At 37.1% G+C, this 19307-nt stretch overlaps 2 protein-coding genes across 2 annotated transcripts; one reads left to right on the top strand and one right to left on the bottom strand.

Annotated features, from left to right (window-relative positions):
- The first annotated feature begins 8480 nt into the window (after window positions 1–8480).
- Window positions 8481–13032, top strand: LOC117628865 (bifunctional purine biosynthesis protein PurH-like). The gene is made up of 12 exons (XM_034361411.1): window positions 8481–8729; window positions 8854–8968; window positions 9190–9265; window positions 9504–9600; window positions 9737–9839; window positions 9961–10094; window positions 10403–10580; window positions 10999–11153; window positions 11245–11454; window positions 11792–12139; window positions 12264–12390; window positions 12621–13032. Exons 1-12 carry the CDS (start codon window positions 8604–8606, stop codon window positions 12770–12772), a joined length of 1821 nt encoding a protein of 606 aa, XP_034217302.1. The 5' UTR covers window positions 8481–8603; the 3' UTR covers window positions 12773–13032.
- Window positions 13033–13353: 321 nt separating this feature from the next.
- Window positions 13354–18892, bottom strand: LOC117627493 (MLO protein homolog 1-like). Its single transcript, XM_034359610.1, has 15 exons — window positions 18767–18892; window positions 18621–18678; window positions 18373–18486; window positions 18198–18307; window positions 17104–17220; window positions 16479–16539; window positions 16166–16251; window positions 15929–16003; window positions 15548–15636; window positions 15417–15466; window positions 15257–15297; window positions 15015–15188; window positions 14739–14774; window positions 14458–14586; window positions 13354–13734 (listed from the first exon to the last, which is right to left on the bottom strand). The coding sequence occupies exons 1-15, from the start codon at window positions 18890–18892 to the stop codon at window positions 13354–13356; spliced, it is 1647 nt and encodes a 548-aa protein (XP_034215501.1).
- Between the last annotated feature and the right edge of the window lie 415 nt (window positions 18893–19307).

Below are 19307 nucleotides of genomic sequence, written 5' to 3' on the forward strand. Positions count from 1 at the left end.
TGCAATCATGTTGAATTGGATTCTGTGCAATAGCTATAGCAGCTTTGTTGTCACAAAAGTGATTCATTATGGATGTAGGTTTTATATCCAAGTTCAGTAAGCAACTTTCTTAACCAAAGGAGCTCACAAATTCCTTTAGTCATGCCTCTGAACTCGGCTTTTGCACTGGATAAAGCAACAACCTTTTGTTACTTGTTCTTTCATGCCACCAAATTACCTCCCACAAATATGAAGTAACCCGATGTGGATTTTCTATCTGTTACCTGCCCAATCTACATTTGAATAACCATCAACATTCATATGACCATGTTTTGAGAACATAAGTCATTTTTCGGGTTCAGACTTCAAAAATCTAAGCATTCGAAGAACTGCATTCATGTGTTTTCACTTAGAGAATGCATAAATTGACTGACAATGCTCACCGCATAAGCAATGTATGGTCAAGTATGTGACAAATAAATCAATCTTCCCAGTAACCTTTGGTATCTTTCTTTGTTAGTTGGAACTTGATCCGGTGATTCTCCAAGATGATGATTCTGAACAATAGGAGTGTCCACAGGTTTGCAATCTAGCATTCCCGTGTCTATCAACAAGTCCAAGACAGATTTCCTTTGAGAGATAAATATGCCTTATTGCGATCGGGTCACCTCAATCCCTAAGAAATACTTGAGTCTACCTAGATCCTTCATCTCAAACTCAGTAGCCGAATAGTCTTATAGTTGAGATATTTCATGTTTATCATTCCCAGTAATAATCATATCATCAACATAGATTATTAAAACTGTTACCTTCCCTTTCTGATGTTTCAAGAATAGAGTATGATCTGAGTTACTCTGTTTGAAACCATTGTTCTTCATTGCCATGGTGAACCGTCCAAACCATGCCCACGGTGACTGTTTCGATCCGTACAATGCCTTTCGTAATCTACATATTATTTCAGTTTGAGTAGTATTATATCCATGAGGAATGTCCATATACACGTCCTCTGTGAGTTCTCCATGCAGGAAAGCATTCTTTATATCAAACTGGTGTAGTGGCCAATCCAAATTAGCTGCAAGGGACAATAAGACTATAACGGTATTCAACTTTGCAACTAGTGCAATGGTTTCTTCATAGTCTATACCATAGGTCTGTGTGTACCATTTCTCCATAAGTCTTGCCTTGTATCGCTCGATAGATCCATCAGCATTGTGTTTTATAGTAAACACCCATCTACATCTGACAGTCCTTTTTCCTTGTGGTATAGTCTCTAGTGTCCAAGTCTGATTTTTCTCAAGAGCTTTCATCTATTCTTTTATAGCTTAGACCTATCAATGCTTCAGCAACCTTGGTTGGAATATGGATAGCAGACAACTAATGCACAAAAGCCATGAGTGGTTTAGACTGTTTTTTAGTGGATACATGATTTGCAATTGGATACTTGGATGTCTTGCTAATATCAGGTGAATAACGGTTTGGTGGCTTCCCACGAGTTTGCCTGAAAGGTAATTGATATCCAATAGATTTATCCTCTAAATGCACAATTGTAGTAGGAGTAGTTACCTCAAAGATATTCTCTGGAGATTGGTCCGTTGGTACTGTTAAGTGAGAGGGGGGTCTTCATCTTGTTATTCTGAGTTGTTTGTAGGAGATTGACTGGAATCAAAAACAGATTTGCATGGGTCATGTGATCGATCTTTTTTGCATGGGCGATTGATCACTATTCGTCAAAAGCATTCGCCTGAGCCAGACTCGGGACGATCGATTGTCGGGTTTGGGCTATCAATAATGTCTTGGCCGAAAGCAATCTCGTGCTCTAGACCTCAGGGTGATCGATCGTCAAAGCATGAATGATCGATTGCTTCCAAGTTGCTTCAATTGTCCTCCTCAATGCGTATCTCCCCATGAAGAGTATAATTGGATGCAGGGTCATGGAAGAACATCCATTATTTCAAAAAGGTCACATCCAAAGTGACATCGGTATGCCCAATAGGAGGGTGATAATAACGTAATGTTTGTACAAATTTCCTTTCGTAGGTTAATTCCTCCACCTTCGTTCTTCCTTCTCTTTCTTTCTTGATCCCAGCAAAATAAGTTGGAGTAAATAGACCACACCTGCAGGGTGTTGGCCAAAGGCCCTCTGATGCCTAAGTTAGTTCAATTAGATCTTTGAGAAAAGATAAGGCAATGGCTCAAATGGATGGAGTTTTCTCTCACAAGGAGAGTTGGGTGGCTTTAGCCGTGTGTGGTAGCACTTAGCTGTATGGGTGAGAAGAGAGAGGGAGTCGTAATGGTAAGGGGAGAGAGAGAAAGAGAGAGAGGATTTTTGTAGGGTTTGAGAGTTGAGTTTAGAATTACCTTGAATGTCTTGTGTGGCTATGTATTTATAGCCTCCTTGTGTGCTAGGGTTTTGGGAGAATAATCCTTATTTGATTAAGATTATTCTTCCCCAAAAAGATGATAGGAATTACTCCAAGAGATTTGGTGGAGAATAATCCTTACTTGATTTAGGGAGATATTTCTATCTTAAATCAAAGATAATTTTCCTAATTAAATAGGAATTAATTAGGGTAATTAGTTTGACCTAAGAAATATTCCTTTTCCACATGTCGTCTTCTTATTGGCTAGTGAAATATATGCTCTCACGGGTAGCCTTTTTGATGAGTAGCATAACCCAAAAAAAACACAACAAAGTGCACATGGGTGAAGTTTGCTTTGTTGATTTTTGTGGAGATGAACGAAGGCCACACATCCAAAAATGTGACGGGTAAGCACCAAAACAGAGGACAGATACCTGTGTTGCACGAGCACTTGTAATGGAGTTTTGAAATTCAAGACCCCAGAAGGAATGCAGTTGATAAGGTGGATGATAGTGATGACAACATCATCCCAGTAATGACGAGGAACATGGCCACCAATGAGAAAAGAGCAGGCTGTTTCACGGAGATGGCGATTCTTTCGTTCGGCAACACCATTTTGTTGTAGTGTCTGGGGGCAAGTTGTCTCATGGATAATGCCATGTGTCTGGAAGTAAGTCTGAAAGTCATGATTAACAAATTCTCCACATTTGTAGGAGCGAAGAATCTGTATTAGAGCACTGAACTATGTTTCCATCTATTTGTAAAAGAATTGGAACATGGAAAACACTTCATTCTTATTTTTCATCAAATTAAGCCATGTCATCCTTGTACAATCATCGACGAATGTGACAAACCAATGAATACCGGAATCAATTGAACTAGGTAAAGGTCCCCAAACATCATAATGAATTAAAGCAAAAGGAACATTACTTTTATTCATACTTAAAGGATATGATGCTTGGTGACTCTTGGCTAAAATGCAAGTGTCACATTTAAAATCTGAATATTTAAATACAGAAAATAACTCGAGTAATAGGTGTCTCATATAACCAAAATATGGATGCCCCAAACGCCGGTGCCAGAGCCAAATCTGTGGGTGTTTGTCATTATACGGATGTTTCACACTGTTAGCACCTCCAATACTGAAGTCATCCATATAGTAGAACCCTTTTATTTTAGTACCATGTCCAATGATCTCCTTGGTGAGAAAATCCTGTAGTAAAAAAAAAAAAAGGGATAAATTAGTGCACAACAATTTAGATGCTCAGTTGCCTAACTAACAGACATTAATTTATTGGACAAAAATAAAACGAGTAGAGTATTGGAAAGAGACAGAGAAGGTGAAACGACGACAGTGCCAACCCCTATAACAGGATAAGTAAGTCCATTCGCATTGCCAATACTTGTGTGTCGGGGTAGAGTGGTTTGCAAAAAATCATTCGAATTAAAGGTCATATGATCAGTGGCGCCATAATCAATTACCTGAGTCATCCAGAGGCGTGGAGCTATTAGTAGGGTCTACCTGCAGAAACAAGGCTAGTTGGGGTTCAGTAGAGACAAGAGCAACACGGCCGGAACTGCTGACAGTTTCTCTAAGCTTCCGAGCACGGAGTTCTTCTCACAATTCAGGATAACCATTCAACCTAAAGCAGTTGTCATGGGTATGTTTGAGGTTGCCACTGTGAGTGCAACCACTTCCATCAGTTGGAGCCTAGGGACAGGAAGGTGGGATGATTTTAGGAGGTGGCACACCAACACCAGTGACATATGACTGGATCTGAATGTAGGCCACAGTAGAGGAATTATGGGACTGTCTTGGGCGACTAGTTGGCCCTGATCGAGGAGCACTCTTGATTGCTAAGCCCGCTCCAGTGGGTGCGGATGAACCCATCTTCACAGCTTGTCGAACATCTTCACAGCAGACATAGGCATAAGTTTGGTCCACGATGGGGAACAGAGTCATGTGAAGAACATCGCTTCAGGCCTTATCAAGACAATTATCAAAGTCTTCCAAAAATATGTAAACTCGATCTTCCTGTAAAAGATCATTAAAGCGCTGGATATCACATTCATACTCCGTTATATTGGGATGACCGGAATCAATATCTCTCTATAAACTTTAGAGAGTATTGTAATAGGTTCCAATGGAGCCACCAGCTTGTCGCATATGAGAGACTTGTCGTTTCAGATCATACACCTGAGAGATGTCAGTGCCATCATAGTAGGTCGTGGAAATTGAATCCTACACTGTTTTTGCCGTTGGAAAGAGAATGAAATTGCCAATCAAACTCTACTCCAGAGAATTGATAAGCCATCCATTCACTATGAAGTTCTCGATTCGCCAGCTGGGAAACGTTGGAGCGGTCGAACGAGGTTATGGAAGATCACCGTTAATATATCCCAATTTATCTTTGTCGGAGATATACATCTCGACAACTTGCGACCATAGGCATGGTTGTTGCCATCCAACTTGATGCTGATATGTACAGTGGAAGCTTCATAAGTAATCGTGTCGTTGGGATCGTCATTTGAGTTAGGTTCGGGGTCATCATCTAAGTTAGGTTCGGGGTCATCGTTTGAGACGAGTTCAGGGTTGTCTAGGCAGGATCCTGATTTAAGATTGGGTTCCAGGTCTGAATTTGCATCTTTAGGAGTTGAGCCACCTATGCACTTAACTCGGCTATGATTGGTTAAGAAGAAGAAGAATAAGCAATGGTGCTACTGCCGTGCGGATTAGGAGAGTCATCCTCACCCATGGTGGTGGCTAGGGTTTAGAAACTAGAGTCAGCAATTTCAAGATTGTCGCTATGATACCATGCTAAAATATGCGGAATGAATCTTGTGGTATTTCTGACATCATACTGATGATGGGCCCACTTACTAAAAGAGACGAGACTTTCTGCTGAAATTTCGACAGTCTCCCTTGAAAAATGGACATTCTCAAAATTTTCAACATTTTCAAACACATTTAAAATTCTCATATGGCAGTATTAGACATCTAGCCTTACAATCAATCCTAACATGGACAATATCAGAGCAGTATAAAGAATTTTAGTTTACAAATGAAAATAAATTTCAATAGAAGAGAAACGATTAAAAGTTTATCCTACATAAGCTCAGGCTCGGAATTCACGACTGGATACAACCATTCGATTTCAAGACGATCTACTGTTTGGGGGGCGCAAAACAGAAAAGTGTGAGTGGACAAAAACAAAGTTTATTTCACATTTGAAAACAACTTAATATAACCCCCCACCGCTTAGACAACGATGCAGAAAACGATATACATTCAAAATCGACATATCTATTTATATGTATAAATATAGTTTAGTCAAAACCATAGTGAAGTCCGTAATCTCATATAGATACTTTATTACTCATCCCATTCAAAACCTCTCCCTATGATTCCCAAAGTACTCTCTTGAAACATGTGTCTATTGGCACGGTGAGCGAGGAAGTATCCTAACCGATAAACAAGAATGATTGAGTAAGTACATATATATATATATATAATAAAATAAAATATGTATCTAAATATATATATAATATAATATGTATCTATTTATATGTATAAATATAGTTTAGTCAAAACCTGAGAGGGTCCCGCCTATTGCCTATGCTAAACCTATTTTAGAATACGAGGACTAAATTAAAATAAAGCGCTTCGAAGAGAACTTTAAAATAAATTCCTAATTTCCCGGGCTTCAAAGTGTATGTACGACGAACAAGACGTTCCTAAGGTCCAACTACGTGTTTTGAGAGGTGAAATGACCTCGGAAGACGCTCGATCAACCGAGTGGTCAAACTTTCCAAGTTTGGTCAAGCGGGCCCATGACCTCCGATTTTCAATTCGAAAATTCCTATGGGTTCAACAAGGTTTTTTATACATGTCCTGCAAGTTTGGTCTGAATCGAACGGTTGAATCGCACGATCGGACGATTACCGTTTAACCTAATATTTGAATCATTAAATCGAAGCATTCGAGACTCCGATTCACTATCCGCGAATTACTACACGATCCTAGAGATGTCTAGATCAACATATTTGAAATTGGAGTTGATCCAACGGTACGAACATATCGAACCCAGATAACGCCTAATATGCGTAATCCGATCGACAATCAAACGATAACCAAATTCAAATACGAGCATACCGTCGTGATCGGGACGACATGAGGATCAATTTAGGACTAAATGGGTCACCAAAATAGTGCCCACGAGCCTCCACAAGTGCCGGCAGCGCGTGGGTGCCTAGAGTAAATTCATGCGACCAAAAATTCTCGAAACACCCAACAATACATACACCTATGTAACCAAGACAATGAGTGGAGCAACTTTTATTCTTGGACCATGCCCAAAAAGTGATCGGAACTGGCCGAATATATGAGCTGAAAACTAGCCAAACTTTAGCGATAAATCAAGTTCCAAAATGCAAAAATTGATCCTAATCATCCCAACCATCAGCTAGAACACATTGAGAGGATGAAAAAGCATACCTAGATCGAAGAAATTGGTGTCCAGAATCGCCGGAACGAATGTCGGAAAATTTGGGTTAAAACCGATCGGTTTTCTCATCTTTCTGGCGACGGTGGCTAGCGGTTAAGGCAGTGAAGGGGTGGGATGGAGAGAGGAGGTGGATGCTTTCCTTTTGGAACCGACCTTATGGCGGGAGGTGGACGGTGGCGGCGTCGGGAGGCCAAAATCCGATTGGCTGTTTTAGGGGGGGTCTGTTCGTGCAGAGAGAGAGAGAGAGAGAGAGAGAGAGAGAGAGAGAGAGAGAGAAGAAAATCAGACTTTTAAAAATTCATTTTTGAAATATTTACAGTTATGCCACTGGGCTTCCGTAAATCGTAACTTCTTCGTTACAACTTCGATTTGAGCCCACTACGTGTCTATGAACTCATATCGACACGATCTACGCAATAGTATCATTCATCTCCCCAAAATCCTTCTGGATTAAAAAGTGACCAAAATAACCCTACCCCTGAGGGTTAAAATTGTAATTTCTTAATGAAATAAATTTTAATAATTTAAATGGGTAATTAAAATAGGGTCAGGGTGTCACATTATAGATGTCAAATTTATAATACAACGGAATCTTAGTGCCCAAGTAAATAATAAATTCATATTTCTATTTACAGTAGGAAATCAAGAATTAAAGTAAATTAATTACAATTATAATAGGAATCCTTAGTTTGTAAGGAAAGTAAGTCAATGATCCACAAATAAAGCCAACAAATTTAGGATGCATTGTGGCTCCTGGGTGGTGTAGTTTTTTATATGAGGATTAGGTTTTACTTGTTGGGGATTTGGGGTGTATAAATTATAATGTTTATTTGGTAGTGTTTTTAGCTGGTGCAGACATATTATCGATTTTAGTAATTTAGATTTTAGCAATGCAGACATGATATTTGTCAGCTGAATCTGTCTCAAGTCCTTTTCATTCAAGAAACTAAAAAAGAAAAAAAAAAAGAAGATTTAATTGTCCGAATGCTCAGCCTGCAAGTGTTAAAAATTGGTTCCTATTCTTTTGCCTGTTTCAAGTGTCGAGTGTTTTCCTTCAATTTGACATTTGCAATGAGATGTTCGAAGATATTTCCGTATCCAAATCTAATATGCTATAGTATAGAATGCTAATTAATACTCTTTCAAGCAAGCTGAAGACACAATTGAGAGTCTGGAGAGATTTTAGAGCTCTTTCTTTACAAGTTTGAGTTTGCAGTAACAACGTCATACTTGATCCCTCCCACTGAATTATGTATCCATTTTGTTGGACATACATTGAGATAAACTAGTATTCTCAATTGATCTGTGCTTTCCCGTGGTGAGTATTAGATACGGGTGCTGGTACGATACGGCTTCAATACGCATTGGTACGGGGAAATTATGTATCATTGACTTTTCTATTATGATGACCACGGGATATGGCGTTGATACAGAACCAATACACCAAGGATACGGTCCCGATATGGTCAAGATACAGATAGGGGTTAGTTTGAACTTATTTGAACATTTATGTGGTCTTTGTAAAAATCATAAACAATATGGGGTCAAAATGTAATTTGTAAACTTGATTTTTCATACCCAGCCAGCCTCCTCTTCTGGACAGAAAAGAGGAAACGGCTAGGTTTTCCCCCCTCTTAAAATAAACGGCGGCGCCACATTTGCAACATAGCTCCGCATTTTCTACTTTACTGTCTTCTACTATTCTTTCTCTCTCTCTCTCTCTCTCTCTCTCTATCTCTCAAGTGTTCCGAAAAGAGAGATGCTCGGTCTGGGTCTGGCTGTTGGTCCTGCTGCTCCTGCTGCCACGACACCTAACACCAATCTTCTCCTGCTCTCCTCCAACAAGCAAATACAAACCAATTTCTCTTCTTCTTCTTTTCTCACGGTATATGCCTCTTCAATTTCTTTATTTCTTTTCGTATCTTCATACATATATTTATGTTTATATTTGTACATGCGTAGAACTTTACATTTCTGTTCTCTCTCTCTCTATCTTTTGTGGCATACAGTCTTGTTCAGTCAGAAACGCGCATCTGCTGCACTCAAGTTGTAGAACAATTAAAGCCATGGCGGCTGAGGATACCTTTACAGTGACAACCCATGACTCCAAATCTCCTGCCTCCGGTATACTTGTGCATTTCCAATGTTATGTTTTCTTATTAATTTTTTGTGCCATGTTTTAATTGTGTATGTGTGTGTGTGTGTGTGTGTTTTTTTGTCATGTCTATGTTATCTGGGTTTGTTCTTTCGTGCTTTCATTTTCCCCCCTCTCTTTCTGTCATTATTCTCTATCCAGTATTAAGTTAAAGCCTAATTTGTGATTCATGTAATTTGTTTTTTTTCAGGTAATAGGCTTGCTCTGATATCATTGTCAGACAAGAAGGATCTTGCTTTCTTGGGCAATGGGCTTCAGGACTTGGGGTAATTTTGAGGAGGCTACTTTTTTTTTCACCAAATATTGAATCTTTGCTGTGGTTAAGGATTATCACCTCGTATTATGTCATTGTTAATCGTTGTGCACTACTATTTATTAGGGAGTAAAACATTCTCAATTACTTGCTAGTCAGCTTGGCACTATTTACTTCAATTGCATTATTCAAGTAGAATAAATAAAGACACTTTATATGTTTTTCATGATCGTTGGTTTAATGAACTGTAGATATAAAATTGTTTCGACTGGAGGAACAGCATCTGCTTTAGAAAGTGCTGGGTTGTCTGTCACTAAAGTGGAACAAATTACGTCTTTCCCGGAGATGGTATGGCATCTTGTTTTTTTCTCGATTACATGAGACAGATTTTCCTTGCTTGGAAAACTCACACTATGAAATATCTGAAATTGGGCTCTAACTGTATTATGTGAACTAGTAACATGATGCTAGATTTGTATTGTAGCTTGACGGTCGTGTAAAAACTTTACACCCGAATGTACATGGCGGTATCCTTGCTAGAAGAGACCAAAAGCATCACATGGAAGCTCTTAGTAAACATGGAATTGGTGAGTTCAACTGTAAATTCTTTGACCATGCCTGCATGAGTCTCTCTCTCTCTCTCTCTCTCTCTCTCTCTCTCTCGTGTAAAATGTGTTATAATTAATTTTCTACAATTTATTTGAACAGGTACTTTTGATGTCGTTGTGGTGAATTTATACCCCTTTTACGAAAAAGTTACTTCAACAGGAGGAATAGAGTTTGAAGATGGAGTTGAGAATATAGATATTGGTGGTCCTGCCATGATTAGAGCAGCTGCAAAGGTTGTTTATCAGAATGGAAGTGCTAGCATATTTTTGGTCCATAATTTTATAAATCTTACTATGTTTTGCTGAGTGCTTGGCTCATAGGCACAAAAGTTTTTCAAAATCCCTGCCATCAGCTAGCACCAGGGATGGATGCATATAGATTCTGCATTTGGCTTAGCTAGGAATGTAAAATACGTTTTATACAGTATGGCCCATAATGTACTTTCTCAACAACAATCCTAATAACTATTATAATATCTAGGATGTAAATTTGTTTCATTATCTTTATCTGATGTTCCAAAGTGAATATTCTTGTTAAACAGAATCACAAAGATGTCCTGGTGGTGGTTGATTCAGAAGACTATCCTGCGTTGCTAGAATATCTTAAGGGAGACAAGGTTGATCAACAATTCCGAAGGAAGCTTGCATGGAAGGCTTTCCAGCATGTTGCTTCTTATGATTCTGCAGTTTCAGAATGGCTGTGGAAGCAAACTACAGAAGGTACTTCTTTGATTTGCTTGTTTTTATTTATAAACTATGGGTGAATTATACAGTCTAACTTTGCTTATATTTTATAAATTTGCATATTAAATTATTAAGTATACACTACAATCAAAATTGACATGTCAAATCATCAGGTATATTGCAATATCTTGAGGCAACAATTCGATATTCATAAAACAGAACTATGAGTTAGTGGAAATGACCTTGAAGAGAGAAGAGGGAGATTCATCTAGTAGATTCCAATACTCTTGATGTTCATAATATAGTACAAGGGGTTAGCTTGTGTGGTGAGGGGGAGAGAGCAGGAGAGAGGGGGAGATAGTAATGTCTCTGGAAATGCACTTTTAGTTCATTTTTATCTTTTTCTTGTCATGATGGGCCACATAGATTGACAGCCTTCTTTATTTGTTTGAAGACAAATTCCCTCCGAGCTTAACGGTGCCTATACTGCTCAAAAGTCCCCTTCGTTATGGTGAAAATCCTCATCAAAAGGCTGCATTTTATGTTGACAAGAGTCTTTCTGAGGTCAATGCTGGTGGTATTGCAACTGCTATCCAACACCATGGGAAGGTGCAAGACATGTTCCCATCTATTGGATTCTACTTTGAATAAATCTTTGATAGGGATGGCAGCATTGAAACCTTTTACTTTCTGCATGCAGGAGATGTCATATAATAATTATTTAGATGCCGATGCGGCATGGAATTGTGTTTCAGAGTTTAGGAATCCTACCTGTGTAGTTGTGAAGCATACAAATCCTTGTGGTGTAGCTTCACGTGATGATATACTTGAAGCATACACGCTTGCTGTCAAAGCAGATCCTGTGAGTGCATTTGGTGGCATTGTAGCATTCAACATAGAGGTTGATGAGGTGAGTTGGAGTTTTCAGGGTCTGACCTGGAATTTATACATGAGATGAGATCCAATTTATTATGCACTTCCCTAATCCTTATTATTTTTATTTTTTACTGAAAAAAAAAAATTTGAACATAATCACTCAATTCTTTACCGCTTAAGCCAAGACTCCAAGGGCTAGCTAAATCACTTTCTTCTCAATGAAAGTTCTGCATGCGCAGTTGGACAAGTTCTTGAGCCAACTGATTGAATCTGAACGGCTAGCACTGAGAAGTTTAACTTGGTAATATATTTCGATATTCTGGGGTATTGCTCTGTTTTCCTATTTAGCTCTGGTTTTGCTATGTTTGCAGGCTCTTGCTAAGGAAATCCGAGAGTTTAGAAGCCCGACAGATGGCGAAACTCGGATGTTCTATGAGATTGTGGTTGCACCCAAGTACACAAAGAAAGGGCTTGAAATCCTCCGAGGAAAATCGAAGACTCTAAGGATCCTTGAGGCAAGAAAAAATGAGAAAGGAAAGCTTTCGCTTAGACAGGTTGGTGGTGGGTGGTTAGCACAGGACTCGGATGATTTAACTCCCCAAGATATACAGTTTAAAGTTGTTACTCAGAAGGCTCCACAAGAAAGTGAGCTTGGTGATGCAGAGTTCGCATGGTTGTGTGTCAAGCATGTCAAAAGCAATGCAATTGTAATAGCAAAGGTTGTCTTTCTTTGTTTCACCTTTAAAACCCCACCTCCCTCAATTTTATTATATTTTGGTATGATGCTTTGATTGAATTAGTTGGTACTTTTAGACAAATATCTGATCCTTAACTTATGGGCAGAATAATTGTATGTTGGGTATGGGAAGTGGCCAGCCAAACCGTCGGGAGAGTTTAAGAATAGCCTTGAAGAAAGCAGGAGAAAAGGTCAAGGGTGCAGCTTTGGCCAGCGATGCCTTCTTCCCATTCGGTAATTACTAGCTCTCGCAATAACTTCTGTTTCTATTATTTAACACTGAAAAGCCAGAGGAGTACTGATTTGATAATTATTGGAGTCTAGATGAAGTTAAATAGTTTTACTAATCCATAATACAAGGAATGGTCGAATTCTAAATTTTTTATTGAGAGGAACTTGTACTAAACTGGAAAAACATGAAGGAGCCTTTATATTAATCTGATTGATGCATGTTTTACAAACAGCTTGGAAAGATGCAGTGGAAGAAGCATGTGAGAGCGGAGTTAGTGTTATTGCAGAACCTGGTGGGAGCATCAGAGATGGGGATGCTATAGACTGCTGTAACAAATATGGAGTTTCACTTCTTTTCACAAATGTGAGGCACTTCAGGCATTGATAACAATTTTCTGCCTTGGTTCTTTTTGTTCTCTCCTGGAGAAGTTCCTGTAGATGGTTGCTCGGCATCCGGGGAAGTCATAATGAATCTTTTTTTGAGTATAAAATAAGGGCTTAAAAATCAAAATTTTCCTTGAAATTTCACCGAAAATTTCAGATTTATGTAGATAGAATGGAATTCTCAAAACTTACAGAATATTTCCTGATCTTTTGGAGATCAGTCTTCATCTTAGTTGAAAAGGGAACTTGGCTATTTTTCTATATCTTGAAATGACTTCAACTATAGCTAACTATAGCTATGATTCCAACCAGAAGAGTGCTAAATAGTTGATTAGGGTATTAGAATTGATCTAACTTCTGCCTATTTCTAACTAAACCTGAATTCAAATTTCAATACAAACAAGTTCCTCAGAATTTGAGCATTTTAAATTTTATGACTTAATCAACAAGCTAAATCCTAAAAGTGGTTAAGAATTTATCCCTAAACTAAATTTTAGAGTTCGAACATGCACCTTTCCCTTTATCTTCTTTTGTATAAAATTTGATGAGTTATAGTTGTTTTCTAAGGATAAAAATAAAAAATCAAGGCTTAACAAATGAAAAATCAACGCTATGCGATCCTTCTCTCCTTAGTGCTGCAGGTTGATCTTCTGATCTTATACCATTCCCATCATGTGCGGAGCCCTCCCTCTCGGAGAGATCAGTGTCAGATTGATAAGATACCGATCTAGGGGAATTAAGTACGCTTTCGAGTTCGGATTGATTGGACCTGTGCTTTTGGTTGTGAAGCAAATGCAGTGGGGATGAACCCTGGCTTGGTGTATTTTCCCCACTTACAAACCCTGAGGAAGAAGCATCACCTGCTTTCCTCAACTTCTTTCTCTGCTTTGCAGCCTTCTGCCAATTCTTAAGAGCCTTTGCCGTTTGCTCCTCGAAAATTGCTTTCTTCATGTGAGATCCCATCTGCACGTTAAGATACGATACATGCATGCATAAATATGGATAATTAAATATAGGGAGATTCACTATTATACCCAATATGGGGGCCCAAATTATAAAAATACCCTATATAAAATGGACTTTAAAAACACACCCAAAGCTCATTTACAACATAACAAAAAAGCTTTTAACTTCTTATAAATTACAAAACTGCCATCAATTTTTTAAAACAAGCCCAACCCCAAAATCTCATAAAAATACCCAAAGCACTCAATAGGGCATCAAAGTAATTTAATAATCAATATTAAATTCAATAAGGCTAGCTATCATTTTTTGGGTTTTTTTTGGGTTTTTTTATAGGAATTCAATTGTGTAGGGTTTATTTATAATATTAGTGCTAGAAATGGGTATATCACTAAATATCTCTTAAATATATTATAGAGAGATTAATTTCTCAAAAAAGAAAAACTTAGACAATTTTTTCAGGTGCTTGTAACTAAAATGCTCCTCCAAATTTGGGTGTTATATGAAAGACTGACTGATGACCACTAAGCTATAGTGTTATGAATATGAAAGCATGTGCAAATGTGGGTTAAGTCAGTTGGATAGGTTAGTGAGCCAACTCCATTGGTTTAAGTCCCCTTTCAGAGTAGTAGATTATTGCTTGTATAAAAGACGAAATGAATATGAAAGCATGCAAGCATATTTGTAAAAGAGGCTTGGGCTGTTTAATTTTGAAATACTCACTTGTGTAATCAAAGCATAAAGAGGGAAGGTAATGTAACTGCATAGGATCTGTAGGGCTACCCCAAGGAAAACCCTTGTCAGTATCAGAGGCAAGTTTTCGTGGAAGCATGATGTGAACCCAAATTCAGACTGCAAAATATTATCATAGTATATACAGTTAGTGTACAGTTCAGAGAGTGCACATAATTACCAATATAATAATTTACTTAGTTCCTCTGAATAATTCTTAGTTAAGAAAAGGAACAATATTAGCTAGTATTGGTTTAGGGTTAATCACTTACAGATGTCCATAAGAAATACGCCATTTGGAAAGCGTTCTGTGCATGCAGCAGGCATATCCATTAATTGTTAGAAACCATATTGATCTATATACGTAAGATTTATATGGATGCATGGCACGCATTAGACCAATGTTCTCTTGCCAAAATGGTGTACTTATGTTGTAAAAATTGTGAATCTTAGACCGCAGATGGTCTGTATTTACAGTGAGACAATATAATAATAATTTATATATAGCATATGATGTTGATGTATATAAACTCTGAGCTCTCACTCACCTGGAATAATGTGAAATGAATTAAGAGGAGAATCCACTCAGGGCGATTAAACCAAAAGAACTTGTTGCTTGGCTCTACAACGGGAGCGCCTTTAACAACTGTAGTTCGATCATGCATTTCTTGAGCCATCTCCATGATGATAAGCTCAAGCTTTGTACCCACCAGAAGAAGAATCTGCAGTACAAAAGTATTAATGATAGAGGACTTGAAGAAGAAGAAGAAGAAGAAGCTATAGCACTTACAACGAGTGGCGCCAATGACAACCAAGTGAACGCGTGCCATTCTGTAAAATAGGAGGTATTTATTTATCAGTATTTAAAAGTATTAATGATAGATTGACCACCTAGAAGTTAAAACGCCTCTGTGTTTTGGAAGAGAGATATGAGAAGGAGAGAGATTTACTGTGAACATTTAGAACCAAAAACACCACGGCAAAAATCCATAGTGGTATACTGCAAAATCAATAAATTAAATTAATAAACAATAGTACAAGGACGAGAGAGAGAGAGAGAGAGAGAGAGAGAGAGAGAGACCTAATACCCACGACGACCTTGAAGTCATCTTCCATGGATCTCTTAATATACTTATGGAAGTCAAATTTGCTATTTGGAGCAAAATGTGCCTGCATGTCCACAATAAAAAAAGTACTTAGGGTTGGGCCAAAACTACATCCAAAAAAAAAGTACGTATAGTTCATCATAAATGGTATCTGATCTCTTAGACTACAGAGGTCCAAGAGATTTGTGGTCACTCACTGTTAGATGTAAATTCAACGGTTCACTCACTCTTGCACTCCTTTTTAAAAACTTTTTTTGAACTGTTAGATTAACATCTAACGGTGAGTAACCATAAATCTCTTGAATCTTTGTGGTCCAAGAGATCTAGTACTGATGATTTTATATATAATTACTTACATTTATAAATCCGTGGCGCATGGTCAAATAGTCCACCTTCGTGACGGAACCAAAGAATTGCCTGAAAAATGCCACCTACAATGTACATATATATGTATGGATAATGGAAGAGGTTCTTTAATTAAGTGCTCAAGAAACTTTGGTTAAGTGTTTTTTTGTTGTAGCAACTAAGAGCTTTGGTTAATTTCAAATAAAGAACAAGATTCTACACATTATTTAATTTACAAGTTAACTTACAATCCATCTTATTCCAGGCATTGTAGAAAATCCTGAATGACGCTTCACAAATGAAGTTTGTCGAGTAAACCTGAATCTTGAAGGGTCTGGAACAAGAAATAATATATATAATTTAAAATTGCTCAATCATATTTACTCGTTTGGTAGCACTTTGGTTTTTGGTTTTCAGATTTTATTTTCCCTTTTAAGAAAAATATAATTAAAATCAGTTCAGAAATTATGGAAAATGTTAGAAAAATGATAGAGATGAAGAAAGTTGCATAAAACAAAGACTAAAAGAATAACTATTTAAAAATAAAATATTAATTAATACCATTTGTGAATTGATATTCCAAGGACGAGGTCTCTGATTCCCAAGCTTTCCATTTCTTCATCTGGTCAACATAAAAGCCGATTAAACAGCTATATAGATTCCCTTTTCTCAAGTTTGGTTTCTGATGAGAAACGATGGGAAAATTTTGGATTGTTCAATGAATTTTATAAATTTATTATATATATATATCACAATAAATTACTTAATTTCTAATTAATTTATTAACTTTTATTTGAAATCTAAATGGGAATTCTACTATCCAAAAAGATTTTGAGGTGGTCCAGTCCTCGTATCACATTTCCATGACACGACTAGAGAACTGCCAAGCCACAAAACTACGAGCAGTTGCACAATTTGCACTTTCTCAATTTCTTGCCATGCTCTACATACATATATACAGGGAATCTAGATAATATGCAATAATAATAATAATAATAATAAATATATATATATATATATATATATGATTGAAGGTCTTGTGCCATACGAATAATTTATATTGCCAGACAGTCTGATAAGAAAACATACATTTCCTTTTTTAAGTTCTAATTTCAAATCCATGTGGTGCTGTGTGTATAAAATAAAGCACACAGTCGTACGTGTCACAGTGTGATGGTATACTTACTTTGGCATGCGCGAGTGCCATAGTAAGGACACTATACATAACATGAAAAACAGCAAGCACAAAGATGAAGATGTGCAATTGGTGCATCCCAGATGGAGATATCAGCGGCACTTTACCCTACACATGTACAAAATATTAACTAATACGAGCATTAAATGCAAAAAATTATATTTGAATTTGATAGTTTACGTGACGATTCCACCTATTACAAATTTTGATAGTGTGTTCGATATGTCAATGTTTTTTGTTTTATATTCTTTCATTTTCTGCCTTTTCTTTTGTTATATAGTTTTATAGAGAAATAAATATTTACTTTAATTAGAGAATCTTCAAACTATTTTTCTTATTTTTTATGTAAGCAATGGTATGGAGAGGGGGTTCGCTCACTTCTCTAGCCAACTGTTCTAATACACATCCCAAACTATATTTTTTTTCTTATTTTAACACCAAAGATTTTTTATTTTTCAAAAACTCTCTAGTTAATAATTATTAACTATATGAAAAAATAATAATCATAATTGAAACTCTACATGAAAGAAAAACAATTTTATTTGAGAAGAAGAATTCATTTTGCAAATGGTGGTGGAAAGAAAACTGAAAAGAGTTTCCTCAATATCTGAGGCTCAATTTGACACAATATTATAATGTGAGCATTCAACTCAATATGAGGTTCAAAATCATTTAAAATATTATGCAAAGAGAGAAGTGGAGGGAGGGGGGGCTCATGTACGATGTGTTTTGGGGCGGCAGGGTGTTGGGTTGGGGGAGAAAGGGAGAGAGAGAGGTCTCTTTTCTCTCTCTTTATTTTTCTTGAAAATGAAAAGACTAAAATACCCATAAAAGTGGATGATGTTAAAATCAGATGACAAATTATAAATTTTAAAAAATTAATGTGACATTTCTCTTAAATTTTTCTTTAAAGTGACAAATTAAAATTGAGGTATAAGTTCAGGTGACATTTCTACAAAATCCCTAGTAGTGGAGATGCTCTAAGATGAATAATATATACACCTCATTAATTAATTAGTTCATTTTATTAATTAGGTGAATATTATAATATTAATGTTGATTTAATGAATTTATTACGTACGTACCTCTGAACAAGCAGAGGAATCTCCTCCACTAGGGGCGGCTAAAACTCGACGCCATATCATGGTTTCAGCAAATTCCAGTAACTTTCGTCGCCTATCATTATCATCACCATCTCCTCCTCCTCCTCCTTTGTTTTTGCCATCATCGTCTTGCCGCCCCCATCATCTTTATACTTGCCTTCTAGCTCACATGGAAGCATAGTATTTCCGTACTTTTCTGGGATGCATATTTTTGGAAGATATCTTGTGCCCACCGTAAGTAGTAGAGATATGAATCCCAAAAGCATGAGCTCTGCATGCATGGATGTACTATATATATCAAAGGGTCTAGAGAGAGCCAGGATAAATTATCATCACACAAAGGAAAAAAAGAAAAAAATAATTAAATAAAATTAATGTAAGTAAGGATATGAAAATTACACTGACCAGCTTTTATTTTCTCCAAAGCTTCAAGCATAGCTTTCTTATTGCGTTTCTGGAACCACTGTCATTATAAAAGTAAACATTAAAATCGTGGAAAGACATTTAAAATCCTGCGTTATACATGTAGATATACGTATTTAGGTACATACCTTCCCAAGAGCATGAATTGCTTGTTCTATAAATATAGAAATAAGTATGAAAACTGCACAGGCAATGGCAACAGCCCATGTGGGTGTCTCTTTTAAAGACCTTTCTCCGGCAGCTGCTGGAGCCATGGCTGCCTTAATTACCTTTTAAGTACACTTAAGCAAACTAATTAATATATACTAGTCTCTAGCTAATTCTTGAAGGGAATCGAATTAACATAGGCAGTGAAGATTTTGGTATCTAGGAATGTTTCTGGGATTTTTTATTCTTTTCTCAAAGGAGGTATATATGGGACATACAGACAACTTTCATTTAGGTTTAGAGAGGTGTGCATACATATATATGCTTTGCTAGGTTAAGAACAAAAACCAAATCTTGTCATATGCATAATGTTTTTTTGTGGCATGTCCTAAACGGTAGGTTATCTGTCTTGCGGTTGTGGAACAATTAATTCTTCTTATAATTAAAATTAATGTCGTTGGTTATGGAAAAATTTAAAAATCAAGCCGGCCGGCTATTGGAGCCAAAAGGAGAATACGCATG

The sequence above is a fragment of the Prunus dulcis genome, chromosome 5 (genome assembly GCF_902201215.1).
Source record: "Prunus dulcis chromosome 5, ALMONDv2, whole genome shotgun sequence".
NCBI classification, from domain to species: Eukaryota; Viridiplantae; Streptophyta; class Magnoliopsida; order Rosales; family Rosaceae; genus Prunus; species Prunus dulcis.